The sequence below is a fragment of the Barbatula barbatula genome (assembly GCF_947034865.1).
Source record: "Barbatula barbatula genome assembly, chromosome: 9".
NCBI lineage: Eukaryota > Metazoa > Chordata > Actinopteri > Cypriniformes > Nemacheilidae > Barbatula > Barbatula barbatula.
In genome coordinates, this window is record NC_136772.1 from 1,938,175 (window position 1) to 1,962,776 (window position 24,602).

The 24,602-nt window shown below is 39.0% G+C and overlaps 1 protein-coding gene across 3 annotated transcripts in view; it reads left to right on the forward strand.

The window, feature by feature from the left end:
• Positions 1–321: 321 nt before the first annotated feature.
• rbms1b (RNA binding motif, single stranded interacting protein 1b) overlaps positions 322–24,602 on the forward strand; it is a 36,104-nt gene continuing 11,823 nt past the window's right edge. The window contains exons 1-5 of one of the 3 annotated variants that reach the window (XM_079464381.1): positions 7,231–7,347; positions 7,437–7,542; positions 13,105–13,283; positions 19,024–19,082; positions 21,815–21,906. In XM_079464381.1, the coding sequence (XP_079320507.1) occupies positions 7,489–7,542; positions 13,105–13,283; positions 19,024–19,082; positions 21,815–21,906 (384 nt within the window). In that variant the 5' untranslated portion in view covers positions 7,231–7,347; positions 7,437–7,488. Of the gene's footprint in view, positions 533–7,227; positions 7,543–13,104; positions 13,284–19,023; positions 19,083–21,814; positions 21,907–24,602 lie in introns of those variants that run through there. The other 2 variants (XM_079464379.1, XM_079464380.1) reach the window with 2 other exon arrangements.

Below are 24,602 nucleotides of genomic sequence, written 5' to 3' on the forward strand. Positions count from 1 at the left end.
AAACACTTATTTCATTCAAATATATACTGTCAATTGATTTCTAAAACAAAATCGAATATATTTGACACGTGAAATGTAATTTAATAATTATCCCACCTAATAATAAATCACTTTATTTGAACACGAAATGCGTTGTTTATTTATTAAAATAGGTAGGTGAAACTTTACTGTTTATCACAAATTTACGGTCATTATTCGCGTGCTTTACGATTACAGGTCAGGAAGAAGTTTATTTGCTTGTGGTTTATAATATACGAGTCTTCTCATCTAATGCATCGGAGGGTGTCTCATCTCATCTGCTCCACTGCGGATCCGACGCCCAGCGTCAGTCCAGCGTCGACAGCAGTGCTGTGCTGCGTACGTCTTTTCCTCCGCTTGCAGGGCGCAGGTCCCAGACTCGTCTGATAGGAAGTGAAGAAACGCATAGGAGTAATTTCCACGACCGAATTTACCGCTAATCTTCATGGGCAAGGTGTGGAGACAGATGTACCCCCAATATACCTATTACTACCCCCATTACCTGCAAGCCAAGGTACGATAAATACGTTTTATATCGCTTTATATGTCGACGTTTTGAATGGTCTTGTTACGGCATTATTGCGGGGCGATGCTGCTGCGTCTGTAAGTTTGTTTCCGAGGGACATTTTCAATCCCTGTATTACATAGGCTACGTTTACTTGTTTGCTGCTTTGAACATACTGATTGTCGGTTTATGGCACTATGTTTTTCTCTCGACAAAAGCAGCGAATTCTTGTGTCATGACATCGTGTTCTGAATGATGCGTGTGCGAACTTCAGCACTCATCTCATCGATTTTTTAAACTTCATTTAGGATCCTAATTCGTCTCAGAGAGCCAATAAATGTCATTTTGTTGTGACGTACAAAACGATCATAATTGAATTGTTGAATGAATTAATGTGTTGACAGCTACGTTAGAATTAAAACTTGGATTTGAATGTGTTATACTTTATATAAGCCCTATAAAAGCATGCTTATTCAAAACTCTTGATTTCATGCTTTAAGAATTTAAGAAGTACGTCACTCAGTTCACCCCAAAACCATTAAGACAAAGACATACCGTCTCAATCCCACATATACATTCATACTGTATATGTATGCTACTGTTTTCTTTGCGACAGGAGAAACATTAGGAAATCTTTATGCAGTTTGTAATATAATGGATCATGGTGACTATTAATCAAGCTGTTAAAAGGACAACAAAATGGCATAAAATATGGCTGTAATCCAAGTCATCCAATAGCCTTGTTTACAGGAATTGTACAAAATACTGTAAAATGACCATAAGCTATGCCTCCACCAATGTTTTCTTTTCTGGGCACTTTTTTATTTTCTGGCTGTTTTGGTTTGTTGTTTTAGGCGGGGTGCCCTTGTATAAGTACAGAACAAGTTGAGATGCTTCTGCAAGATAAGCTCTGACAGGGACAAAAGGCCATTTTATTATTACATCACATTGAGTCCTTTAAGGTTTGAAACCAACAGTTTGTCTTTGTATTGATCAAGTCAATAAGATCTTTCCGCGCTGCTGTCTGTCTGTATCTTGTATACAACAAAACTGTAACAAAACATATAAATGACTGTGGTTCAAGTGTACAATAGTTTTACATTATCTAGATAAATAGAAAAATAATCTTTTTAAATAAAAAACATAAATTCAAAGATTAAAAAATCAAAACCCAATAGTTTTTCACAAGACGAGAAGAATTTCCTAGATAAACATTAGCTTGTAGGTGGGCTGGCCATGTCAACATGGGCCTTTGATCAAGGGGTGGGTTCTAGCGCATTAACTGCCATTGGACATTACACGCAGAGCCTGCTTAACAAAGCCATTGTGAAGGGCCTAAAAAGCCCTATACAATGTTTACAATAACGTCAGAGGAGTTGCCTGGCAGTGGAATGTACACAATTAACCAGCACCGCGGCACGCTCATTATGTGCGAGCCGAGCTGAAAGAATTCCAATTGTTCCCCTACGATAGTGATTCTGGGAACTTTTCTGACACGAGGAAAATGAGGGACTCGTTCACAATAATACCCACCGCGCTGGTGAAGGGATCTGCCAAGAGCCTGTCTCTCAAACACAGTCGGAGAGCACGAAATGGCCCTTCAGTTTAAATGACAAGGTCAATGAGACCGCTCTGGTATTAATAGACCTGCTTTGTTCGTTTGTGTAAACAGACGATTCAGTAAATGTGGAGGTAAATATGTGTAGAGCAAATGGGGGGAATAGATTCGCTGTAACAGGCTATTTGAAGAGCGTCAGAAAGAGCTGGGTGGTGTATACTGTGGCACGGTAGAAATGTGTGAACCGAAATTTACAATGTTGTTTATTCTGCGGTAGATATATTTGCTCGGGTATCAGTGGACAGGAACTTATTAAAGTCCCAGTGAAGTTAAAATGACAATGCCAATTTTTCATGAAATATTGCAGTGTTTATTGTAAATAGTTTATCAATGTGGGTAATTTTCTTTTAAATATTTGTGTGACCTCATAATCTTTAGTTAAAATCTGAAAATGCACTTCCTTCCTGGTATGACTATCCATTTCAAATGGTATATGTTAGATGGCTTGGGTGGAGCATCTTTTAACTCCTCCCCTTCAACTGTTAGTCTACTGCCACATCCATTTCAAAATGCAATGGCTCCTTTTATACATCCAATCAAATCGCAGAGAAAGAAGAAAGCCATGCTCACTATTTTTTCTCATTCGGATATGGAAGTAAAACAATCTCCAATTCCGGCTCCCAGGGACTTTAAGGGGTGATGTTAGATAGCACAAAACTGAGTTTAGTTGTTTATGGTTATTAAAAATAATGTCATTGTGTTATTTGACTTTTCTCTTAAGATTAATTCTGCTACTCATCTCATTACGCACAAGATTCACACTACCGTTGCTACTGCAGGAATGATGGAAATGAGGACATTAGCGACATACAAAGCAAACTCTTTGGTAATTTGATCATTTATTTGTCTCTGTGAAATGAATACTGAGACATTTATTTCACAGACAGAGTTTATGAAGATATTAGAACTCGTGTAATATTCTTTCCAAAAAAGATTTGCTGTAGATTTGCAAATTTCTAAATATAGTAGCATTTTAATGATTGTTATGTTTTGCATAGAACAAGGGAGCTTTAATTATATTAACATAAAATTCTCAAGGTTGCATCAAAAACTCATTAATAATTTAGATTGCCAAAATGTAAAATGTTTTTACAAAATTGATACTTCACACAATTTTCTTTTAGTAAGGTTTGGCTCATATTTGGAAGATATTTTGTTGCTGAAGATTAATATGAAATTATTTAAAATAAAAAGGAAAGGCTTTTTTGTAGAGCAATACTGCTTGATTTATTGTAAACAATGCGTTTCGCTTTATATTTTACGTGATACTGGACTGTGTTTAGTAAGAGTTTTAATTCCGTTCACATCAACACAAACAGCTATACTCTCTCTCTTTCTCTCGCCTCTCTCTGATTAGCTGTGAGAGAGAGAGAGAGTCTTCCTGTGCGACAGACATGTACACACAAGTAAACACATGCTGCTTCGTACCGCGTGACATATTTAAAGCTGTCGCTGTTGACAACTGCGATGTGGCCTCCACCGAGAAGATGGGGCCTTCATTTAGAGCGAGACCGCAGATTCAGAAAGGTAGGTTGTCTAGCACTGTTTCAACAGAGCAGAAATGGCAATATTTTCTTTACACATCGCAAATGGGCCGAGACAGTGTGAGAAAGTCACAGGCTGAAACGTTCTCCATTACAGTCGAGGGCAAAGAGAATGTGGAGAATGCGGTCTGGGCCAGTTGCGTGCTGACTTTAAACGTGCTTCAGATGCAGCAGAGTTAGAGTACAGTTCTCCTGTTTCCTGCACCCTCCTGCCTGGTTGGAGGGCAAAAGCTCTGTGAAAACACTGGGGTGAGAGAAGGAAGGATATAGCAAAGCATGCATGTGCCAGTGAATATATATGTGTGCATGGATTTATGCACACGCTTGTATGTTGGCATGTTGGCAGGGTAGAGTGTGATATATGGCGACTCTGATAGTCTGTGCGGGAGGCTACAGCCTCGGTCTTCATTTGTTTTCCCTGCGTGTTCAGCACGGACAGCTGTAACATGTCTAGCAGATCTGCTTTACGACTGATTTGCGGTCTGCTTTCCTCCTGAGCTGACATGTAGGTTTAAAGCTGTCTAAGTTTTGTTAAACATATCTGATTTTATAAACCAGCATTCACAACTGGCTTTGCTGCACAACCCACATTTTTAAAGTAGACATCAATTACAGCAAATGAAGAATGCATTTAGCAAAATAAAGTCAAGGTTATAAAGTATCCATATTAATATTGCCTGCATAGACACAACAATTTACCAAATGAGTCACAACTTGACTGTGGTTATTGAATGTCTTCTACATCTCAATGATTTTAATCACTTCACCCACAAAAGAAAATGTGTTTGATGGAAAGTGAAGGCATATTTGATATACCTAGTGTAGTTTCAGAATGAAAGCATGGCAGCTTGTTCCAAATAATGCATGAATTTGCACCAAGGCAAAAAGTACAAAAGACAACATGAAGCTCTCATTTTTACTATGCAAGGTTATATACTTTTTTGCATATTATTGTATTTTAGGTCACAATCCAACAGAAAAAGAGTTCAGATTTCAAGTTTCTACCCACTCCTATTAAACCTATTTTTTATTTTGCACTCTGACTTTCTGTTTTTGCAGATTCAGCCAGTTTTATTCCTTTATTTGCCCGCAACATGTTGTCGGCAGCAAACTCACCCACACAGCAGTGCATCAGTTTACCATCACAGCCCCATGACCGTAGAGAGTAAACTCTGCATTAATCCACACTCCACATACCCAAATGATTGAAAACATATCTATATCAATTAGGCTATTTTGAAACGTCCAAGTGTGTGACAGAGAACTGAGAAGCCAAAATAGCAAAGCAAGGCAGATCATGACTACGATTTCAATGTAGTGTTAAAATGACCTTTTTTAAGAGGCAATATTTTTCTAGAATTGATTTTCAGAGGCATTTGCTAACTTTACAAGTGCCTTTTTCAATCCTTATAAAAGTCCAAGTCTAAGACCAGCACTTAAATTGAGTCATTTTATTTAAATACATGCCTATAGTATAGCTTTGTATTATACAAAATAAATCATTTTCAATAGGCAGCTGCTTGTTTGTAAATGCAGCTCCATACCATTTACCATCTGGTTCATTCCAATGTTATTTGAGTTTTTCCTGGATGTTTTATACATAAATGTAGTTTTTAATGTCAAGCATCACTTTATATTATCTCCATCTTCTTGAACACTCATTTACATTTGGGCATTTAGTGAAGGCTTTCATCCGAAAGCAACTTTTCTTCACAAAGCCAGAATCAGCGAATGCAGATCTGCAGGTTTAGGTCACCAAAGTGTCTGCACAAACATTAAATCTGTAACTTAAGTAGAATATTATGTCTTACCTTGCCTTGATGTTGATGATAAATATTCAGAGTGTAATTCAACAATGAAAATATTAATTTATTTGAATGAATGAGTGAAGCATTTATATTGTGCTTTATTGTGTATTGGTGCACACCCAATGCGCTTTTCAATCATACGAGGGGGTCTCTCCTAAACCACCACCAGTAGTATTTGATTATTTCTTCAGTGATCTGATGTTTGGCTGGTGTTGGTATTACCCATGGTTGATGAGTTTTAATGAGCAGGTGTTTTCCAAACTGATTTTGTTGAGAAAGCAGGGGATGTTTTCCAAGGGCAAAGTTCTGATTCCATGCTCTCTGCGGGATTTTACATGACCTATTTACATATTAACCATCCGACATAAATTGCTGTCTCAGCACGCTCGGTCATAGCTGGGGATTATCGATACCACAATGTGTTTTCTTTGTTGCCAAGATCAATTTCGTACTCAAAACAGCGAACTGAAATCGAAAACTGATGAGCTCAGGGGAAGTTATTTTAGAAGACAACAGGAAGTGCAGTGTTAAAATTTGAGGATGCACTTCATGTTCATCATAGCCCTACTAGAGACAGAGCGAGGAAGGAAGTTAATATACACTGCCGCTCTAGAAACACAACTGACTAAACTGATGATTTCTATTTATTGGTATTTAACGCATGGAATTAATTTGTATGATTAATATCAATTTTGCCTATGGATAATTTTTTCTTCAAACATAAAAAGATGGATTTGGATGAGTTGGATTGGATAGCGAGGGGCAAGCAACCAATCCAGAAAGCTCCCTCAAGGCTGTTTAAAATGCATCCCAGCATGCACCTCAAGTCGGCTGAGTAAATGCTCTGAATATGCAGAGCTCAAAAGTCTATAATTAGCATACTTTTATTTGGGTTATTTTTGAGTTTTGATGATGTCACTAATATTCTATTGGTCCATTATTATCTATTCATAGCCACCTGTACATTAATGTTCATAGTGTTAATGTTCATAGTATATAGCCATCTGTATATATTGTTCATAGTACAAACCTTCTGTCATATTTTCATACTAACATACCTACTGTAAAGTATGTCCATAGACCATGCCCACTGTATAATATTTTCCCAATATTGTATTCTGTATTTATTCAAACTGTATATCCTGCACTTGCTAATTGCACTTCAAGTTAGACCTAAACTACATTTCCTTACACTGTACTTGCATATGTGTAATGACAATAAAGTTGAATCTAATCTAATCTAATCTAATCATAACATCTTCTAAAAATAGATCTGCACACAAACAAAAATGCTGTAAACAAGTGTGAAATAGGCATTACTTTTTATTGCCATATCCAAAATGGCCCATCTGTATATATTGCTAGACTTTCAACTCAGTTACACTTTCTCAAAGACGATGTAAAATCAGTCCCTACAGCTCATATCAATTTGTAAAACCACAGCGCCTGATGGCCTCACTCAGGAATGTGAAGCATGCAAGTCAAAGGAAACCAAACCCAACCGTGGGGGACGCGACGCAATGTCTTCTCCACTCATTCAAACCCTATATTGTTCTACCAACGACATAGTGCACAAAAACCTACATACACAAACTAAACACAATCTGCCGTAATGTTTTCAACAAGAGGCTGTCTGGGTGTAAATCTACACCGCGGACCAACATCATCTCCCCCGTGTAAAGTGCGCAATGGTCGCGCCCATAGTGGGAGGTGTAGTTCTCTGGAGAAGTCGCCGCAGATCAATGAACTGAGCGGAACACATTGGGCGAGCCGACAGCATCGAGCTCCCCTGGATACAAGCTGCGCACCCTTCCGCTACGCAAATTTCCCCTCAGGTCTTAAAGAAACGTCAAAGTACGACCGTATTTTTTCGCCGTTCGGTCTCGTATGTTTTATAGAGTCAGATATACAACTTTACCCTCTGGTCTGTGATCTGATCACAGAAGCGTTTGCTAGAAATTTACTCATCCGTCGGCGGAGACTCGCGGGCTGACGATGATTTTTGCCCATTCCGGCCACACAGTGAGGACGTCGTATAACCGTAAACAGGTAAAATCTTATATTTTTACCTGGAAAAGTGTTGGTTTGAGGTGATAGTCGAAGATTGTAGTTTGTGGAAACTATATCGGGGCCGCCGATGCACTTTCGGCGTAAAGCAACGACGTAGGAGATACGCGCAACGTCTGAGGCGAGACTTGCGTTTGATTGACAGCTGAAGGGCTACTTGTGTCCAAAAGCCTCGCGCCGTGAAACTAATCCGTGAAGAAAAGCTGTCATTTCCTCTCACAGATGGGTGTGTTTTGTTATGTTAGCGTTTAATTTTATTGTGTGTGCAGCGCTGGCTCTCATTCGCAGTTTAAGCACACCCCTTTCACCCTCCCCGTCAAACCCGTCCCACGAGTTTAAAAATAGGCCTCAATTTGATCAAGTTTTTACGTGTCTCGTGCACGTCACAACATTAGGATGGGAATATAAATTCGCAGCCCTTCCCTCTCTTCAGAGGTTAATCTGCTTTACTGTAAATGGTCAGAAGTCACAGTGAATTAACGCTGTCTATGTGTTTTGTGTGTGTGTGGTCTCATGTGATGTATTTAATTGAAGTAATGTCTAATATGACTCCTTGCATGGATGCATTTGACGTGTGCCATTTCCCCTTGGGTGAATCTCTCATGTCACTGTCAGAATAAAGAAATAATACATTGTATTTTGCATTTCATTATAGTTATGAACATGATCCCATTAAAATTCTCGTTATTAACTTGTAATGTGAAAAAGTATGTTATTTATTCAAAGATACTTTTTTTACAGTTAACAGTATTTTGATGCTGTTAATAACTAAGACTAGGAATGTAAACCGTGTGGAAGGTGAAATGTCCAGATGTATTTCTGTAATGAGATTTTTAGGAGGCGGAATGTTCTTAGAGAAAAATATTGGCTAAATGGCAAAAATAAAAATATGCATGGTGTGCGCCTCTTGTTGCGATATATCATTTCTTATTTTAGATTTGCGGTGAAATGTGAGCATGGCATGTTTTTTTTTGTGGGATCCCTTCTACAGGTAATGCCGAGGTCAGTGTGGATGGGAATCGGTGACCTTGTAACCCCAGTGACTCACAATGAAATTAGATCGTGTCGCTTTAGCAGCTGCGGAAGCCTTTGTTATGTGTGTGTGTCGCCAGTCGTGTGCTTTTAGTGCATCTCCTAATGATGAAATATCAGCAACACGAGATTGACTTTTTTTAATAGATGGGGGGGGGTGAGCAAAAGGATGTGGAACCACTTGTGAGGATTATACAGATATTCGTAGCCCTGTTGAGCAGCCGAACAGGATCTCTGGCTGGGTGAGGGCGGTTACTGGAAGTTCAGTGTGTTTCCAGCACGGATATGATGGGCTGAGAAGGTCTGGGGTCCTCTGATAAGAAGCCAGTCTCTCCCCGCGGAGAGAATAGTCGAGCAGATGTGAGACACAAACAGGCTTTGAGTTCCTAAGAAAAGCCAGTTCCACTCTGGGAATGTGCGGATTTCATCAGGTCAGAGGACCTTACAGGGGAAACACTGGTTTCTCGTCCTCAAAGATGTTCTTTGTCCGCATGTAGGCCTGGTCGGTGCCTCATTTCCTGTTTGGAATGGCTGTTCAGCAGCGCACTGATCAGATGAGCTGTTTTGTCTTGATTTTGGAGAGGTCTGTCTGTAAACAGTCTTTCAACGCGATAAATAGTTTTTTTTTCTCGGGTTTACGTGTTATGATTTGGTTTAAAAATACATATTTGTTTCGTGTGCGAAATGGAAATGTGTCGCAGTGTCCTGGCCGAAAGAAGAAAAGTTGACTCGGGTTTACGTGTTATGATGTGGTTTAAAAATACATATTTGTTTCGTGTGCGAAATGGAAATGTGTCGCAGTGTCCTGGCCGAAAGAAGAAAAGTTGACAAAATATACCACAGTGTCCTACAGGAGATATGTGAAACCTTAATTTCGGCTGAACATCTTTATGAAGAGCTGTTTGGCAGGTCAAAACGTGATGCTTTTAAACGCTTCATTCTGTGAGTGTTTAAAGAGATTAGCATGCTTCAAGGACTTCCTGTTTGACCGACAACGTGACTCACTGTGCTTTTTCCACCGTGTCCTCTTGGAACGCCTGAATTGACAGGATAATAGTTTTATTTTACTCCATAGTAAAAACAGACACATTTTTAGTAGTGCCAATCATTCCTTTATGAGTTGGCGGCGGGCAACCCTGTACAAACTAAACAATATTATGTTTTAGTAAATTATATTTTCCATAATGCTATATTTGATTTTAAGAGTAAAAACATGATTACAACAGAAATCTTTTAAATGTGAACTTTGCAATTGACGAAAATGTTTCACATTGAAGTACCAACTTAGACATTTAAAAAAACAAATTAATTCAAACTGTTAACTCGTGAGTTTGAGAATTGGCCTGTGGGTTCGGCAGACTTATAGTGCATGACTCATGTAGCCATATGGCGCTTTTATTGTGTTTAAAACATTTGAATTTCGTTTTCCTTTCCATAAAGCATGCCATCAAGTGAACTGTCGCAGTATGGAAAATTATGTCCAAAGATTAAAAATCACTGTTGTTTTCCATGGGAAAAATAATTGTATAGGTGTTTGGAACTACAAAAGATATGAGTAAATGATGTTGTTTTTGTAAAAAGTTTCTTGGATAGCTCGCTCGTTTATTGAGCTCAGGTCTCATCTATCATACTATGTGACAAAGGCAGAAGGAGTAGCCACAGGGTTGTCAGGTCATTTCAATTAGACACCGGCTCTGTCCCGAGCCGTAAATGCTCCCTTTGTGTGTAGACCTTTAATAAATGATATTCTGTTCAGCATTGAGGTCAGATCTGTGCTTTTCAGCACCTGCCAATCATGAGTGGTTTCAGTGGTGTCTCTGCTCTGTGTGGGACTTAAAGAAAGAGTTCAGCCAAAATGAATGTTTTGTGATCCTTTACTCGACCTGGTGTCATTCAGATCCGCGTTGTTTTACTTTATATACAGTATGGCACACAAAATATGTTTTCTCTTTAGCCGAATGCCAGAGCTCAACCAATACAAATAAGTAAAAAAACAATTGTTTTGTGTGCTGTACATAGTCAAGTCTTCTTTTGAGGAGGGTTCGTGCATCATTTGTTATGCTAATGTAGCCAAAATGACACACTTTAGCTCTTCTTGTTCCTTGTTTCTGGAAAGGTGACGAGTTTCTGTTCGTCATGCACACCTATGAAACTTAGCCTATGTGATGTATTCATTGATAGGAAACTCAAAACAAAGAAATTTTACTTAAACAAAGGAATGTATGCGAACAATGAACTTTCTGTTCATTTTATGGTGAAGACGTTGCGTAAATGAAGAGACGGTGAAAGGCATTTTTCTGTTCTTTGGAGTTCGTCCAGCGGACTGTGCAACTGCAGCATTCCACAGATTCCAAACGTTTCCTCCTCCTTGTTACTTCCACAAAAGAGTGCGACTGATGATCACAGTTAAACACCGAGGGCACTTGAGCAGGAAGACCTCCACAGCTCCAAACATCTGTGTCTATACAAGCAGGACGGAAGTGAGATGTCTTTGCCACACAAGAGTTCTTTTATGGCACGAAGAATCAAGCCAGCGAATCATTGACCTCTACAGATACGCAGCCTGTTCGAAAATTCCCCAAAAAGACTTTTAATGGTGTTCCGCTGAAGTTCTTCTGATAAAATAGAGGTTTTATATTTGTATTATTCAGGCACTGAAGACATTTTGTGTTAGAAATAAAAAAAACGCTGTAACGTTTTGATGTTCTGTTTTTGGACCTGCATTGGTTAAAATAAACATATTAAAGCCATATTTCAGATGATACGTAAAAATATGCCTAGTTCATGGCACAGAAAGAGATTACGTTCTTGTCCATTTCAATTTAAATTAATGGATTATCAATGATTTCCACAGAAATGTATTGATTTGTTTTTCATTCTCGAGGCCTGTTGCATGAACAGTTCATAAGGATAAGTTATTTAAAGTAATAAAGCTTTACCCAAACTGTCATATACTGAAATAATTCCATGTCTGAGTTTATTGGTCCTTGAGGCCAATTTCCCATAACTAGAGAGACTCACCTGTGAAATTGTAAGGCTCCAAGTCAAATGAGCAGTGCTTACATAATGGATGTTGCAAATTGAACTGCTTTTTGTTGCTAGGCAACCATACATCCCATCCACCCCATAATTACACAAAATGCAGTTAGCCCTCATTCATGCAAATTTCACCACTGGAATAAAAAGTATACTAATCATTTAGTTACTCTGGAATCCTAATGATGCTTTTGAAATGGTTGTTCTAGTAAATGTTCAAGAGAGCTCAGTTATTCTCCAGAATTTCAGATTTGGGTTTTACCTGCATTAAATATCGAGATTCAATTGAGTGCTTGGAGATATCCAGCCCGTCTCATAGCGAAGATGACGGTGACAATGTCCAAGATGAAGCCCTTACAAAAAAGTGCTCACTCTTCAGCTTTATGCGCCATGTACACTTCCTTAAGATTCTCAAAGCATCCTCTCCGTCAGCTGTGCTCCTGGGTTAGAGACTCTAGGCCCCTGTGGACCCACTTTATGCTGACAGCTGCTTTCTGTAGGAGCTGTGGCTGCACTGCAGATATGGATCAAAGCGCTGCCATATATTCATCCTAACAGTGGACAGATACCTACCACTGACAAATATGGGCGAACGAAGAATATCTTCTGTACGCACCTTTGCTTCTGGACCAGATTTATCAGAGCCACAACATTCTTTGCTGGTTTTGTTTGTGCTATTTTTAAGCATTGTGTGAAAGCAAGGCTCTTGATGTTTGTTGTTTTAGATAATAATATATGTTTAATATTAAGAGGTACTGAGAACTTTCTAGATTTTGGTAGAAATTATTTTAAAGGGTTTTAAGTGCGTTACTTGTATGATGTGCCGTATTGGTGGACTGTTGTTTTGTCTGTTCTTTTGGTTCTATTCATTCTTTGCTGTATAAATAAGCTAAATTGCCAGTTCCAGAACTTAATCCTTATGATAAATGCAGCAGTGTAAAGGAGATTAACTGTCTCTGTGACACTCCTCATTCAGATCCTGTAATCTCACGACTGTGAATAGTCGGGTAGTTTATTGTCCCTGTTTACCCAGGACAATCCTAGTTTCTCAAGGCGTGTCCTAATGTCTTAACAACTCACCTGCTTTTAGCTTTTAGCTATTAGCTTTAATCACTTAAAGAAGTACGTAATCAAGTCCATTTCCTTATATATTTGAATATGTCAAACGTTCTGTGAGTCATTGTTTAAGAATTAAGGACTATGAATCATAAGTTAATATTGCACTGTCTTTTTAAATTAAATGTAAATTTCATTTACAGTACTTTTTACTTTTTGGTTTGAGGAACTCGAAACGTAGAAAGGTCAAATGTAAACGTATTTTGCAACGCAATGTCCCTGACTTAGTTACACTTTGTTTTGTAGAATAAAATAGATTTTTCAAATATTTCGTTTTTTGTGTATTTCCTCTCTACCATAGAGCGTATCACTGTTTTGTTCGACATTTTCTGACTGACCACATCTTGTGTCTTCCTTTAGCCTCCTGTTGGCCCCACCTCCCACCCAATGGCCCCGCCCAGTCCTGGAACCAACAGCACCAATCACAGCAGCAGTAGCAGCAGCACAGCCGGGTGGGAACAGCTCAGCAAAACCAACCTTTACATTCGAGGGTTGCCACCGTCAACCACCGACCATGACCTGGTCAAGCTCTGCCAGCCGTGAGTACCATTCATTACTGGAGATATTGATTGGATATTGATTTATCCCCTTTACCTTCAGACTGCTTAAGGACGTGGGTGTGGGTGTGCGCTTCAAGAATTAAAGAATTAGTTCACCCAAATATGAAAATTCTCTCATATACCTACTGACTGATTCATACCCAAAATCTAAGCTGATATCTAAGTGTAATGACTAACTAAAACTGTAGAACAAAATAATCTTAAACGGCCTCCATTTTTAGGTTTCTCTGCAATTGCTAGTACTGTTCGTTTGATACTGTTAAGTCTTTTAGTGGTGAATACATCAACACATCTCTATGCAATATGAAGAAAGTAAATGCGCACATATTCTGTCAAACATATAAAAAACACCATAACATTGCTTTATGCGCTATATTCGAAGACAGCTGAAGCCATGATTTAGTTTGAAGCACAGACTAGAGGTGGGTAAACTTATAAAGCACTTCATCTTTGGGTGAATTGTCCCATTAGAAAACAGAAGAGTTAGATGTAAAGTTTTGAGAGTTTTTTTTTGGCTGTGCTGAACAGCAGGGCCGTGCCGTTCTCATTCTCTGGATGTGTCTCATTAAACCCAGTTCTGCTGTGGAAGATCGATGACCGTGTCCACTGGATCAAGACTCGCATTGTTCCTTACAGGGTCACACTCACAGTCCGTTTTCAGTTTCTTCATGAAAACTTGTAGTTTATTGATTGGTGAATGATGTAGCGTCTGCTTGGGCAGATCTAAGGTCAGTCTGAAATGATTAGAATTTGTTGTCTTAAGTTAAGAGTTCTGTTTTGTGTTCGGTTTATATATTTTTTTCATTGTCCATCATTTTGACGGCTGGGCTCGCAAAAAATCTGTCATAAACTATTTTTACCCTTCACTATGGTGCAAGATGATGTTACATGTTAATTAGCATGTTTGTGACATCATCGCGACGTACAAGCGTTTACTCTCTGAACGTACTGTATTTTAATACAACTGAATACCCAATAAAGCTGAAGGGTTTTACATTTTTAATGTTTCTGTTGTCAGACATACATAATAATCACAGACAAATGTTTATGTTCCTATGTCCAGTCAGTAACAAAGCTGTTTTGTGATCATTCATTCACTTACAAGTAACTAAGCTGCTGTTTGGTCATGAGCAGAGAAGACGCAGAGAGACATTTTTCCACAGTTAACGGTTTATCCAAAATGACGCTAGCAGCCATCGCTCTCCGAAGGAAAAAAGTCTGTAAACACGCACCACTGGTTTGTGCCGCCTGTCCCTTCGTTCCATTTCGAAGTGATCATCCCTATGCCCTACTCCCTTCGATGAGTTTAGCTCATGATGTGTAAACTCGAGAGGGAAAAACACAATTGTGTATCTTATTGTGATTGTTAAAAACTCACTTGGCAAAAAGAGCATTGAAACGTCGTCATCTTCTCTTTATTTGAAGCAACGTTTTGGGTGATGTCCCCTCTCCGAAGGGCCCTTCGGAGGGTTATATATCCCGTTTGGAACGGGAAGTGTGTGTAAATGAGAGCACACGATGCGGGGGTCTGGTTGAGTGACAGCATGCTAGCTTTGCAGAATCCGATCCAGAAACAACGTAAGAGATATAAAAAGTGTAAAAAGATTTTCAGTTCGTTTTTGAAACTAGCGAGACAATAAGACTATGGCAGGCCCCCATAGTCTACCTTGGTCTTTATGATCCCGCGGGGTTTTCCTAGTGGCTTGTGATCACGTTATGATGAAAGGAAATGATTGGATGCTACCAACTCAACAATAAGGGGAATTACAAACTGCCCTAATTGTAATCTGTCAAAATGACGGACGACCTTCAGAGTTTTGGGGAATTTGCAGTTTACGCGACCTCTGTTGATGAGTAAAGAAAGCATCATTGGTCTTAGTGTTGTAATCACAGCCTGACTCTGTCTGAATAAACTTTCATATTTCAGGCACTCTCTATGGAAAAGCTAGAGATATTCCCCTCTGTGATGGGAGCTATCAATAAAACATGAAGCGTGGAGCACTTTGAGTCTATTGGGTCATTTTAAGCGATTTTCGAACAGAATCACAGAATCGGCCTTCAGAGGTCTCCAGTGAATGAAGCTAGTAAAGAGATTGACAGATTGCACCGCATCGCCTCAGAGAAAAATGACACTTCAGAACATTACAAACCACGTGAGAAAGAAAAAGCTATTCAGGACGGCACGTGATTCGCTTTGGTATGAATAATTTCATATAATATATCACATACAAATATTTTGTTAGCGTAACTTAGACCACTGATAGACCACATATCTTCCGCCATATAAACAGTACATCAACGTCTACGGGTTGACACATTTCTGCCGTCATACTGTTTAGCACAACCTTCAAGGACAAATATGCAACGTAAGAGATGGATCATTTCACAGAACCACAAGGTTTGTTGTGGCACCTCACTGTAGAGAACAGGCTCCATCAGAGAACTGAATTATCGTGTTACTGAATCGCTAATGGCGTCTGGATGAAAGACCACTGAGGTGACTTTGAAATCTCATTTTCCTCCTCCGAGCCCGACATTCAACTTCCTCCTACACAAACAGGCACACACACATACAAATGTTGACTTTGCTGCTCATTCGGTCTCTCTATTCATTAGGAAAACATTCACAGTCTGTTAAGGGGCAGAAGGCTGAACTTCCATTTGTCACGTCACAAAAAGCATTTAGTCTGTTTGTCCATTTTTGTTGTGCTGGGTGGAGGCATGCTAGGTACACAACTAGTAGATATTCTGCTATATAATTTAAACCATGGTAGATATATTTTGCACAGCTATTACGCGTGTTTTAACTTAATTGCAGTACACGAATTAGACTAATGAGGGAACACAGTGTAATATGGAAACATATAAATATTGAAATATTGTTTATTTCCAAAATGAGAACATGTTTTTATGTTATCATGTTTTATTGCGTTAGTTAGCTGTATTTTTTAAGTTATTATGGCTTAAATCAAAACAAAAAAACTGCAGTTTGATTGATATTAATTTAGCACAATAACATTTTTTAAATGTTTAAAACTGAGCTCATTTTGGAATTAATCTCCTCATATACGTGTATCAGCTGTATTACAATAACTACAAATGGGACTTATCAGATTTGACATGTTGAACTATTCACGTCTTATTCTTAGACTGGGTTTCAGTCTTAAACTATGCAATGTTAATCTATGCCATGATAGTTGTCCTTTATCTATTGTGTCTTTTTACCAGAGTTGCACAATTGTTTGATCAAATGTGTAATTTACTTATTTAAGAAATCCACTTTGTGAATGGCTGGCGTAGATGTCAGATACGCGTGTCCAGCGACGTGAAGAACAGCACAGTTCATCTGAGAACGCTGTGAGGGTTTCACGGTCTGGTTTTACACGCGAGGGACTCAGTGATACGATGATCATCTCACGCCTTTGCTGTATTTAGCCTAATAACATCCTAAGCCTAAAGCTATTTGTCCTTTGACCTTTTCAGGGCACTTCTCTAGGAATCATATCAGTGCAGAGATAGAAAGGGCTTGTTGATATGCCTGTAGAATTTTGTAATGGCAGTGGAAAAACGGCTTTGATGGATTTTGTTTCTTGGAACTGAAGATGAGGCTTAACTCAAATTTGGTGTTTATTTCAGGAAATGCAAGTTTAGTGTTTATACATTCATCAGGGTGTGGTTTCCTGTTGTTTAAAATGTTTTGTTTCATTTTGCTGATGTTTGGAAAAGAAAATGCTTTTAAAAAATTTCACTTTTCTCTTAAGAAACATGTAGTTGATGTCAGTACATGTAGTCATATTTCCATCAAATCAGAGGAAATGCCTTGCAAAACACCTTCTCAGTCTTTTTTGAATTTCACAGCTGTAGTAAGTAAAGACAAAATCAATACAAATATTTGTTAGAACAGGCCTATGTTTTTCATACACTTCACAAAAGAATATAACAACACGTTCGCGAATAGACGGTAGTCGAACATTTTGGTGAGCTGTTCTTTAATCTGGCTCATGAAGCATCGTCCTGCACTCCTACCATAGAGATCAATACACGGCTGCTGGATGGGTAACCTGAGCTGTAGGCAGACTCTATAATGGGCTTGAAATGGCAGGTGAAATGGCAGTCACATTGTTGTGAGCCTGCCTCCTCTCCGGAGCGATATTCTATCCGTCTCCCTACCTCCTCTGCATCGTCTGGCCACTGCAATTCAATTGTAATAGATTTTCAGCGAAAGCTAATGGAGAAGCAGTCTTATAGGACGTGTTTTTCCTTCTGATGGCCTCATCGTTTTCCAGTAAACCAGACGATGTGGCAAATAAAAAGACCCGTAAACGCCATGGTGTTGTTCTCTCTGTATGACAGCGGTCAACTTTCCATAACATATTTGATCTGTCTGCAAATCTTATTGTTTCATTCAGTTTGTTATTACTATTTATCGGCATGAAACGGGAGTAGCCATTTTCTTTTTTCTGTATCGTGACCAAAACCCGAGTGAAACGACTTCTGAAAATAAAAATATTAAGGTGGGATTTCATTCTCCAGGATTTCTTTCACCGACAACTGATTGGATCGTTAAAAGGTGAAAGATTTGAACGGCAGTTTGCAATCTGTCAGTCATCGCAACCCCGCCCTCGCGCCATTCCTCATGACCAGAAGTGAAGAGAGGACATTTCAAGAGGGGGAGGAGATGAACGGTTTTGAGTTAAGATTACAAGTGCAAATTATTATTTTTAAGATAATGATACAGCGCCGATAAATAATTTGCCGACTTTAAGATGATGTCTCTAAAGACCTTAGCCTGTGTAGATGTTTTGGAACTGAGCCTCTCTGGCCTAGCTACCTATTAGCTACAGAACGCAATGATGGAATTACTTTCTCGCAGCACCCCAAAGCTTTTGATTGAAACACGGCTTCCATAAGCTGCTCAGGCCGAGGGCGATGAGGGAGAAGGGGAGTTAGCAGTCGAGATCCTCGTAATTGATGAATATTAGGTCAATCTGTGGAAAACCGTTTATCCCCAGGAGAAGGAGAACATGAGGTACAAAGGAGAGCGGCCCGGGCTTTATTATTTGAACAAGCTTGATGACCCTTTTTGTCTGCTCATGCAGTTGTTGCTTGTGCAGTCACACTGGTCCCGTTTGGTCTTTCCTCTTGAGGTCAGAGGTCATGTTTTCATCCACATGCAGCATTCCACTGCAGTTTTTATAACCTTCTCATAAATCAATCACATCGCCCGCATCTTTCCTCCACAGATTCACAGTTCATTTCTAGCTTAGCAGTAAAGCGAAAATGTTGTCCTTTCCAAGCCATACTTTTTATCAAGAATTAAGAAATAATTTCTTTCGGGAGGACTGTAACCTACATTGTAATGTTTTACAGGTGTGATATCATCAACTCTAAAGATGTTTAAAGGTCCAGTGTGTAATTTTTGGAATGATCTATTAATAGAAATGCAATATAATATACATAGCCACGCCTTCAGAGGTGTATAAAGAGCTTACACAATGAAGCGTAATGTTTTTATTACCTCAGAATGAGCTATTTTCTATCTACATACACCACGGGTCCCCTTGCAAAATTCGCCATGTTTTATCAGCCGTCGTAGTGTTAGGGGTGGAGTGAGCGGTTTGTTGTAATTTGCAACCTTGCCGCTAGATATTACTGACTGGACCTTTAAAAGATTTAGATGTTTAAAAATTCTTAAAACATTTGTCTCTTTCTTTTACAGGTATGGAAAAATAGTTTCAACCAAGGCCATCTTAGACAAGACCACAAACAAATGCAAAGGTAGGTGTATGTTCGGTTTCTTTATAAGTTTAGCTCTGAATCTTTCTTCCCCTCATATTTTACTTTAGTATGTGTTTCAATATAATACTCAGACAGATGACACTGAACAGAACGGCACACCTGCATCTGTTCAGAGAAACAAATTCCAGAAACTTTTATTAGTTTTGGCTGTGGTGAAGGAAGAATGTGGTTGCGTCGTGCTGGCGTCACGGTGTACATTAAAGTAATACTTCACCCAAAATTGAATATGCTGTCATTTACTCACCTTCGGGTTGTTCCAAATCTGTATAAATGTCTTTGTACTGATGAATATAGAGATATTTGGAAGAATGCTTATAACCAGACAGATGTTGCCCACATTGACTCCCATAGTAGGAAAAAATACAATGGTAATCAAAAGTGCCCCAGAACTGTTAGCTGTGCTTTATTCTTCAAAATGTCTTCTTTTTGTTCAACAGATAAAAAAGATAAAGTAGTTTTTACTACGATGGAAGTAAATGGAGGGCAAGATCTGTTTGGTTATAAGCATTCCTCCAGCCCATTTCAAACCTGTATGACTTTCTTTCTTCTACAGAACACAAGAGAAGATATTTAGAAAAATGTTGTTAACTGGACCCCATTAAATTGGTTTTGTGTCCATACAATAGAAGTAAGGAATGGGGTCCAGTGCTGTTCGGTTACCAACTTTGTTCAAAATATTTTCTTTTGTGTTCTGTGGAAGAAAGAAAGTCATAAAGGTTTGAAATGTCAAGCGATGCCAGAATTAAAATTCTTTGGGTGAACTATCACTTAAAGTTTCTGTAAAGTAAACATCAATATTGACTTGATTGAAACGAACAGATTGCCATTTGACTCTTTTACAGAACTGAAACAAGTCTGTGATCTTTAAGCACACTTTATGTAATACTGTACGTGAGTGCTTATACAAGCACGTTTGCATTGAGTTTGCGTGACCTGCGTCACGTCATCGAACAGCTATGCTGGTGTCGATGTATCCGGAAGCAGATGTTCAGTCTGTCTGGTGCTGGTTTCCAGGGCTGCCTTTGATGTCTTGAGTGAGATGTCTGGCTAGCGTCACACTAGTATTCATCAGTATTCTACAATTCCCTTAAAAATAACAGCAGTTCAAACCAGAGGGTTTCTTGAGAAGCATAACTGTGTTCAATAATAAACCTATTTTTAGAGAATATATCGTATCAAACTTTTGGCACTTCTGTTGTATACATCTACTTTTTTGTCAATAGTTATCACTTAATAATATCACAAAAAATAAGAGTAATTTAAACAAATATATTCTCTCTTGAAAAGTCCTTCTTATCACGTATAGTTTTTCTTAACGTTAAACGTAACTTGTTTTAAGGAGTTTGTTAATTATAGATCGGTCAGTTTTAGCCTAGTTGGGTTTGTTCCAGGGAAGGTTTTGATCCTGAGGGACTATAAGGTCAGTTTATCTGGCTCTGTTCCTGGGCCTGGCACCCCAGGGCCCGCGCGGCTTAGTCAAAGCGCTCTGGATTATTTATGGGCCGAGTAATTTCAGCCAAGACCGAGGAGAGCGTTTGTGGATCTGCTACTCATCTTAGATTCCTGCAGTTCAGCACCGTCAACCCTGCATGAATGTCACCAGAAGCCAAAGAGAATATCAGAAACACACAGACAAGGAAATATTCTACTTGTGACAGACGACACATCTCGCAGTCAAACTTTCACTTTCACATTAATCTGCTAAACTGTCAAGATGGGTGATGTTTGAATGTTCACCATACATTTGTGATGATTTAGCTGGTAATGTAAAATAAAGCAATATTTTAAGTATGAGAGTATAGACATCGATTCAACCTCATTTTTAAGGAGAGTTTATTGCAGAAAAATATTATTTATAAAATGAGAGAATTAAATAAGAGACTGTGTGGTTCAGTGGGGCACCAGTTTTAATCTGCTATCTCAGCAGCAGCTATCAAATGTTTATAATGGCACCTCCCTCTATTTTAGCCGTGCTTTGTGAACATATTTCTGACTGTGCGTCACACGTGTATTATGGCTATAAATCAGCATGTGTTAAACTGTGTTTGTGGTTTGACCTGTTCGCTGATTAAATATAGCAACCTGCTGCGGAAGGGGAGTCTGATCTGATCTTGGATCAGCTTCCATCTAGGTTTAATTGTTCGTGTTAAAGGAAGCAAACGCTGATAGTTGACCTTTTTTACTCTGGGCTCTTTGATATATAACTGACCCCACGCTTTGTTTCACAGGATGAGATAAGATGCACTCTTGGCCCCTAAACCAGAACCCCACCCTGTAAATTGGCCCCACCCACAACCACTTGCGTTTCCACACTTCATGCTTTCTAAATACACATGCTCATTTATGCATTGACCATTGCGTGTTTGTGCATCATTTACACAGAATAACTTAAGTTCAAAGCTACATAAATGTTTTGGTATCTTTTAAGATCATCTGAGATAAGAGCATTTCAAAATGTTCTGGATTTCATCATTTTCCTGTAAAGGTTATGTCACATTAGGGTGGGTGCTGTGCACGGCGTGCCTTTTAATGTACAGTTTTGTAGCCATAATAGAAAACATATTATTGTACATGAGTATTGTACTTGAGAAAACTAAGGTTACACACAGTCATTTTAGGAAAATGTGTTTTGTTGACCTCAGGGTGTGTCTATGGAGCGTGTTGTTCTTTCGAAGGTGTATGTAAGTTGGTTTTGTGGTTGTCTTTCATAGGTTATGGCTTTGTGGACTTCGACAGCCCCGCCGCGGCTCAAAAAGCTGTCAGTGCACTCAAGACCAGTGGAGTACAGGCTCAGATGGCAAAGGTAAGAGACCACGTGCACACCTCTTCTTCTGGACTGAATGCACATTTCACATTGTGATCATGTGACGTCAGCGTGAGTGTGACTGTGTGATGTTTGTCAGTCGCAGCAAGCAGACAACAAAGTGTAAAGATGTACTTGAACTTGAAAAGAATTACGAGAAAGAAACTGGTCAAAAATATTGTGTTGTCTGGCTCCCGCAGCACCCGGCGAATGAGATCAAGGTGGTTTACATTCCTGCTCTAAAGAGAAGGAAGTAAATAATGTTTGTTGTCATTGTAACCTTGAGGCTCCAGTCCTGAAAAATGTGAGACTCGGTCAAGGTGTGTTCATTCCACGCCCTAGTCGTCTGTGACGTGAGTCAGTTTATAAGGCTCACTAGTTTGGATGCCAGAAATGGCCTTGATCCACTAATTAGGACATTGTTGACTTCATTTCCTGTGACAGATTACAGGGTCATGCGTTAATGTCAACATGTCAAGTCTGAATTGACCATATTTCATTCACCGGGAACTATACCACAGGGGAAAGAAATATGGGCAAATTAAATTTCACACTTTTTTTAAGTGCACTAGCATAAAGACGACCTCAAAGCAAATACACATGGACTAAAAGTCACAAAGCTTTAGTTTTGCTTTCATGAGGCTCTTCGAGTCCGCTCTTTCTGTGACCTCTGTTAACACAGTTTTCAACACCTTGTTTCATTTCATGTTGTGTTCGAAGATGTTTAGTTGAATGTATCTTGTGTTTGATCCTGACTTTTGTTACAGGAGGGAGATTGATGTAAATTTGGACACACTGTCAGGTTTAATACCGTCACTTCCTCTGACTTCAAAACACTTTTCATGCACTTGCATTTCGTGAAAAGCTGTTACGATACCATATTATATTGAGACTATTTCTATGTGGCTGAAGATCCTGCTCGCTGGAGATCTTTTCAAAAGCAACACGATGTTAATTGTACATGGCTCCGCTATATAGGAATAGTTTACAAATTATTCAAAATTGACCTGTATGAATTGAATTTGTGGATCGGTGGTTTCAATACAGTACGAGTGAAAGAGGACTGGTGCCAATAATGTTTGGTTGTGAGACACTCCAAAATCAATAGCTTGTGCAAAGACCAGATACAGTTTTTGATTTGTGAAGTACATTTGATATTCTGTGAATATTGAGCTTGCTTTTCTTTGTCCGACAAAGCTTTTGGCACCACTCGAGTCATATGGATATCTATGAATGAATTGACTTTTTGTACCACAAATGAAAGAAAGTCCTGTGGGTTTGGTACAATTTTTTTTAAAAGCCTAGACTAGATTGCATGTTTCAGAGTTTATCTGTTTACTGCAAATGTGTCTTGGTGCTGTGAATGTACAGAAATCGGACAGAGTCGACGTAAATCGGATGTGGACTGTGTGTTCTGTGTATGGCGGATGTTTTTCATACACTCATTCTGTGGCCACCGCATCTCGGCATGTCCTTGGATGTATATATCTTTCACCTTGTTGATGATATTAACAGATGTGTGGACATCAATATCTCAGACAGGACGTCCCTAGAGTCCCCTGGTGACACCTGACCCCTGCTCTCACAGTCTGGCTGTGTTTGTAATGAAACACTAGCTCTTTTTGCTTACTGAAGACTGACAACTTCCTAGTGTTTTAAAGGGTAGTGTGTGAAATAGAATGCATTATCATACTACACAGTATGCTATAAGGTTGTAAAATAACGGCATCATGTTGCATGGTGACTTGAACAGGGTGTGTGTGGTTATCTTATTGGAAATATCAGTTATTTGGCATTTTAATAAAAAAAAACATTGTGTTAAAAAAATCAAGGTCTTATCCTTGCTAATAACATATTTAATTGAGTTTTCTCTGTACATATGCAGAGCCATTTGATTCTTCACACACATGTTCAGTATATACATTCTGTTCTCTCACTCTCTCTTATAGGTCATCTGTGTCTGACACACCCACTAACATGTGTTTTTTTACCCTAGTCACGGGATAGTAAAATGTTAGCAGTGAAACATGATGGAAGCCGCCGTCGGCATGTTTTTACTTTTGGGAGAAATCAACCCATGAATGGTTTACCTGTAGTGCAGTTGTCTCAGCGTATTAAACTAAAACAGGGGCAAGTAGAGCAAATGTTGTCCTGTAGGAACCGCTGACACAAACACGCACTTTTTAAAGTTTAAACTTTTGCTTTCCTAAATGTCTGTTCACAGCAAGTGTCATGGAGCTAAATGTCAAAATTCTGGTCCATTGTATTAAAAAAATATATTTCACTTGAGTTTACAAAGATGCAATATTATATGTTGTGTTAAAATCTTTTTGCCAACCCGGTCTTGCAGTTGTTTACAGCATCTATTAGTACAAAGAAAGAAAAGGGGGAAGCCGTACCCTGATGATAAGGGAAAACACTGGCACTGGATTTAGATGTAGGTTAGGTTAAGTTCATTTGAGTTACGCCCCTGAAGCGACCCATGTACACATCATGAATCTATTTGCTATTCAAAACGGGGCCTTAAAACACCATTCATTAGATCTGTTGGCTCTGTCCTGTGCTTAAAGACATTGTCATTCACTATCTCGCATGTGTTATTAGTTTGATAGCTCCCACACCCTCATTTCCTCCCCTGACTGTTTACTGTGATGGCCAGTGGCCTTCTGGGTAACATTGCTCCGCACCAGACCTCC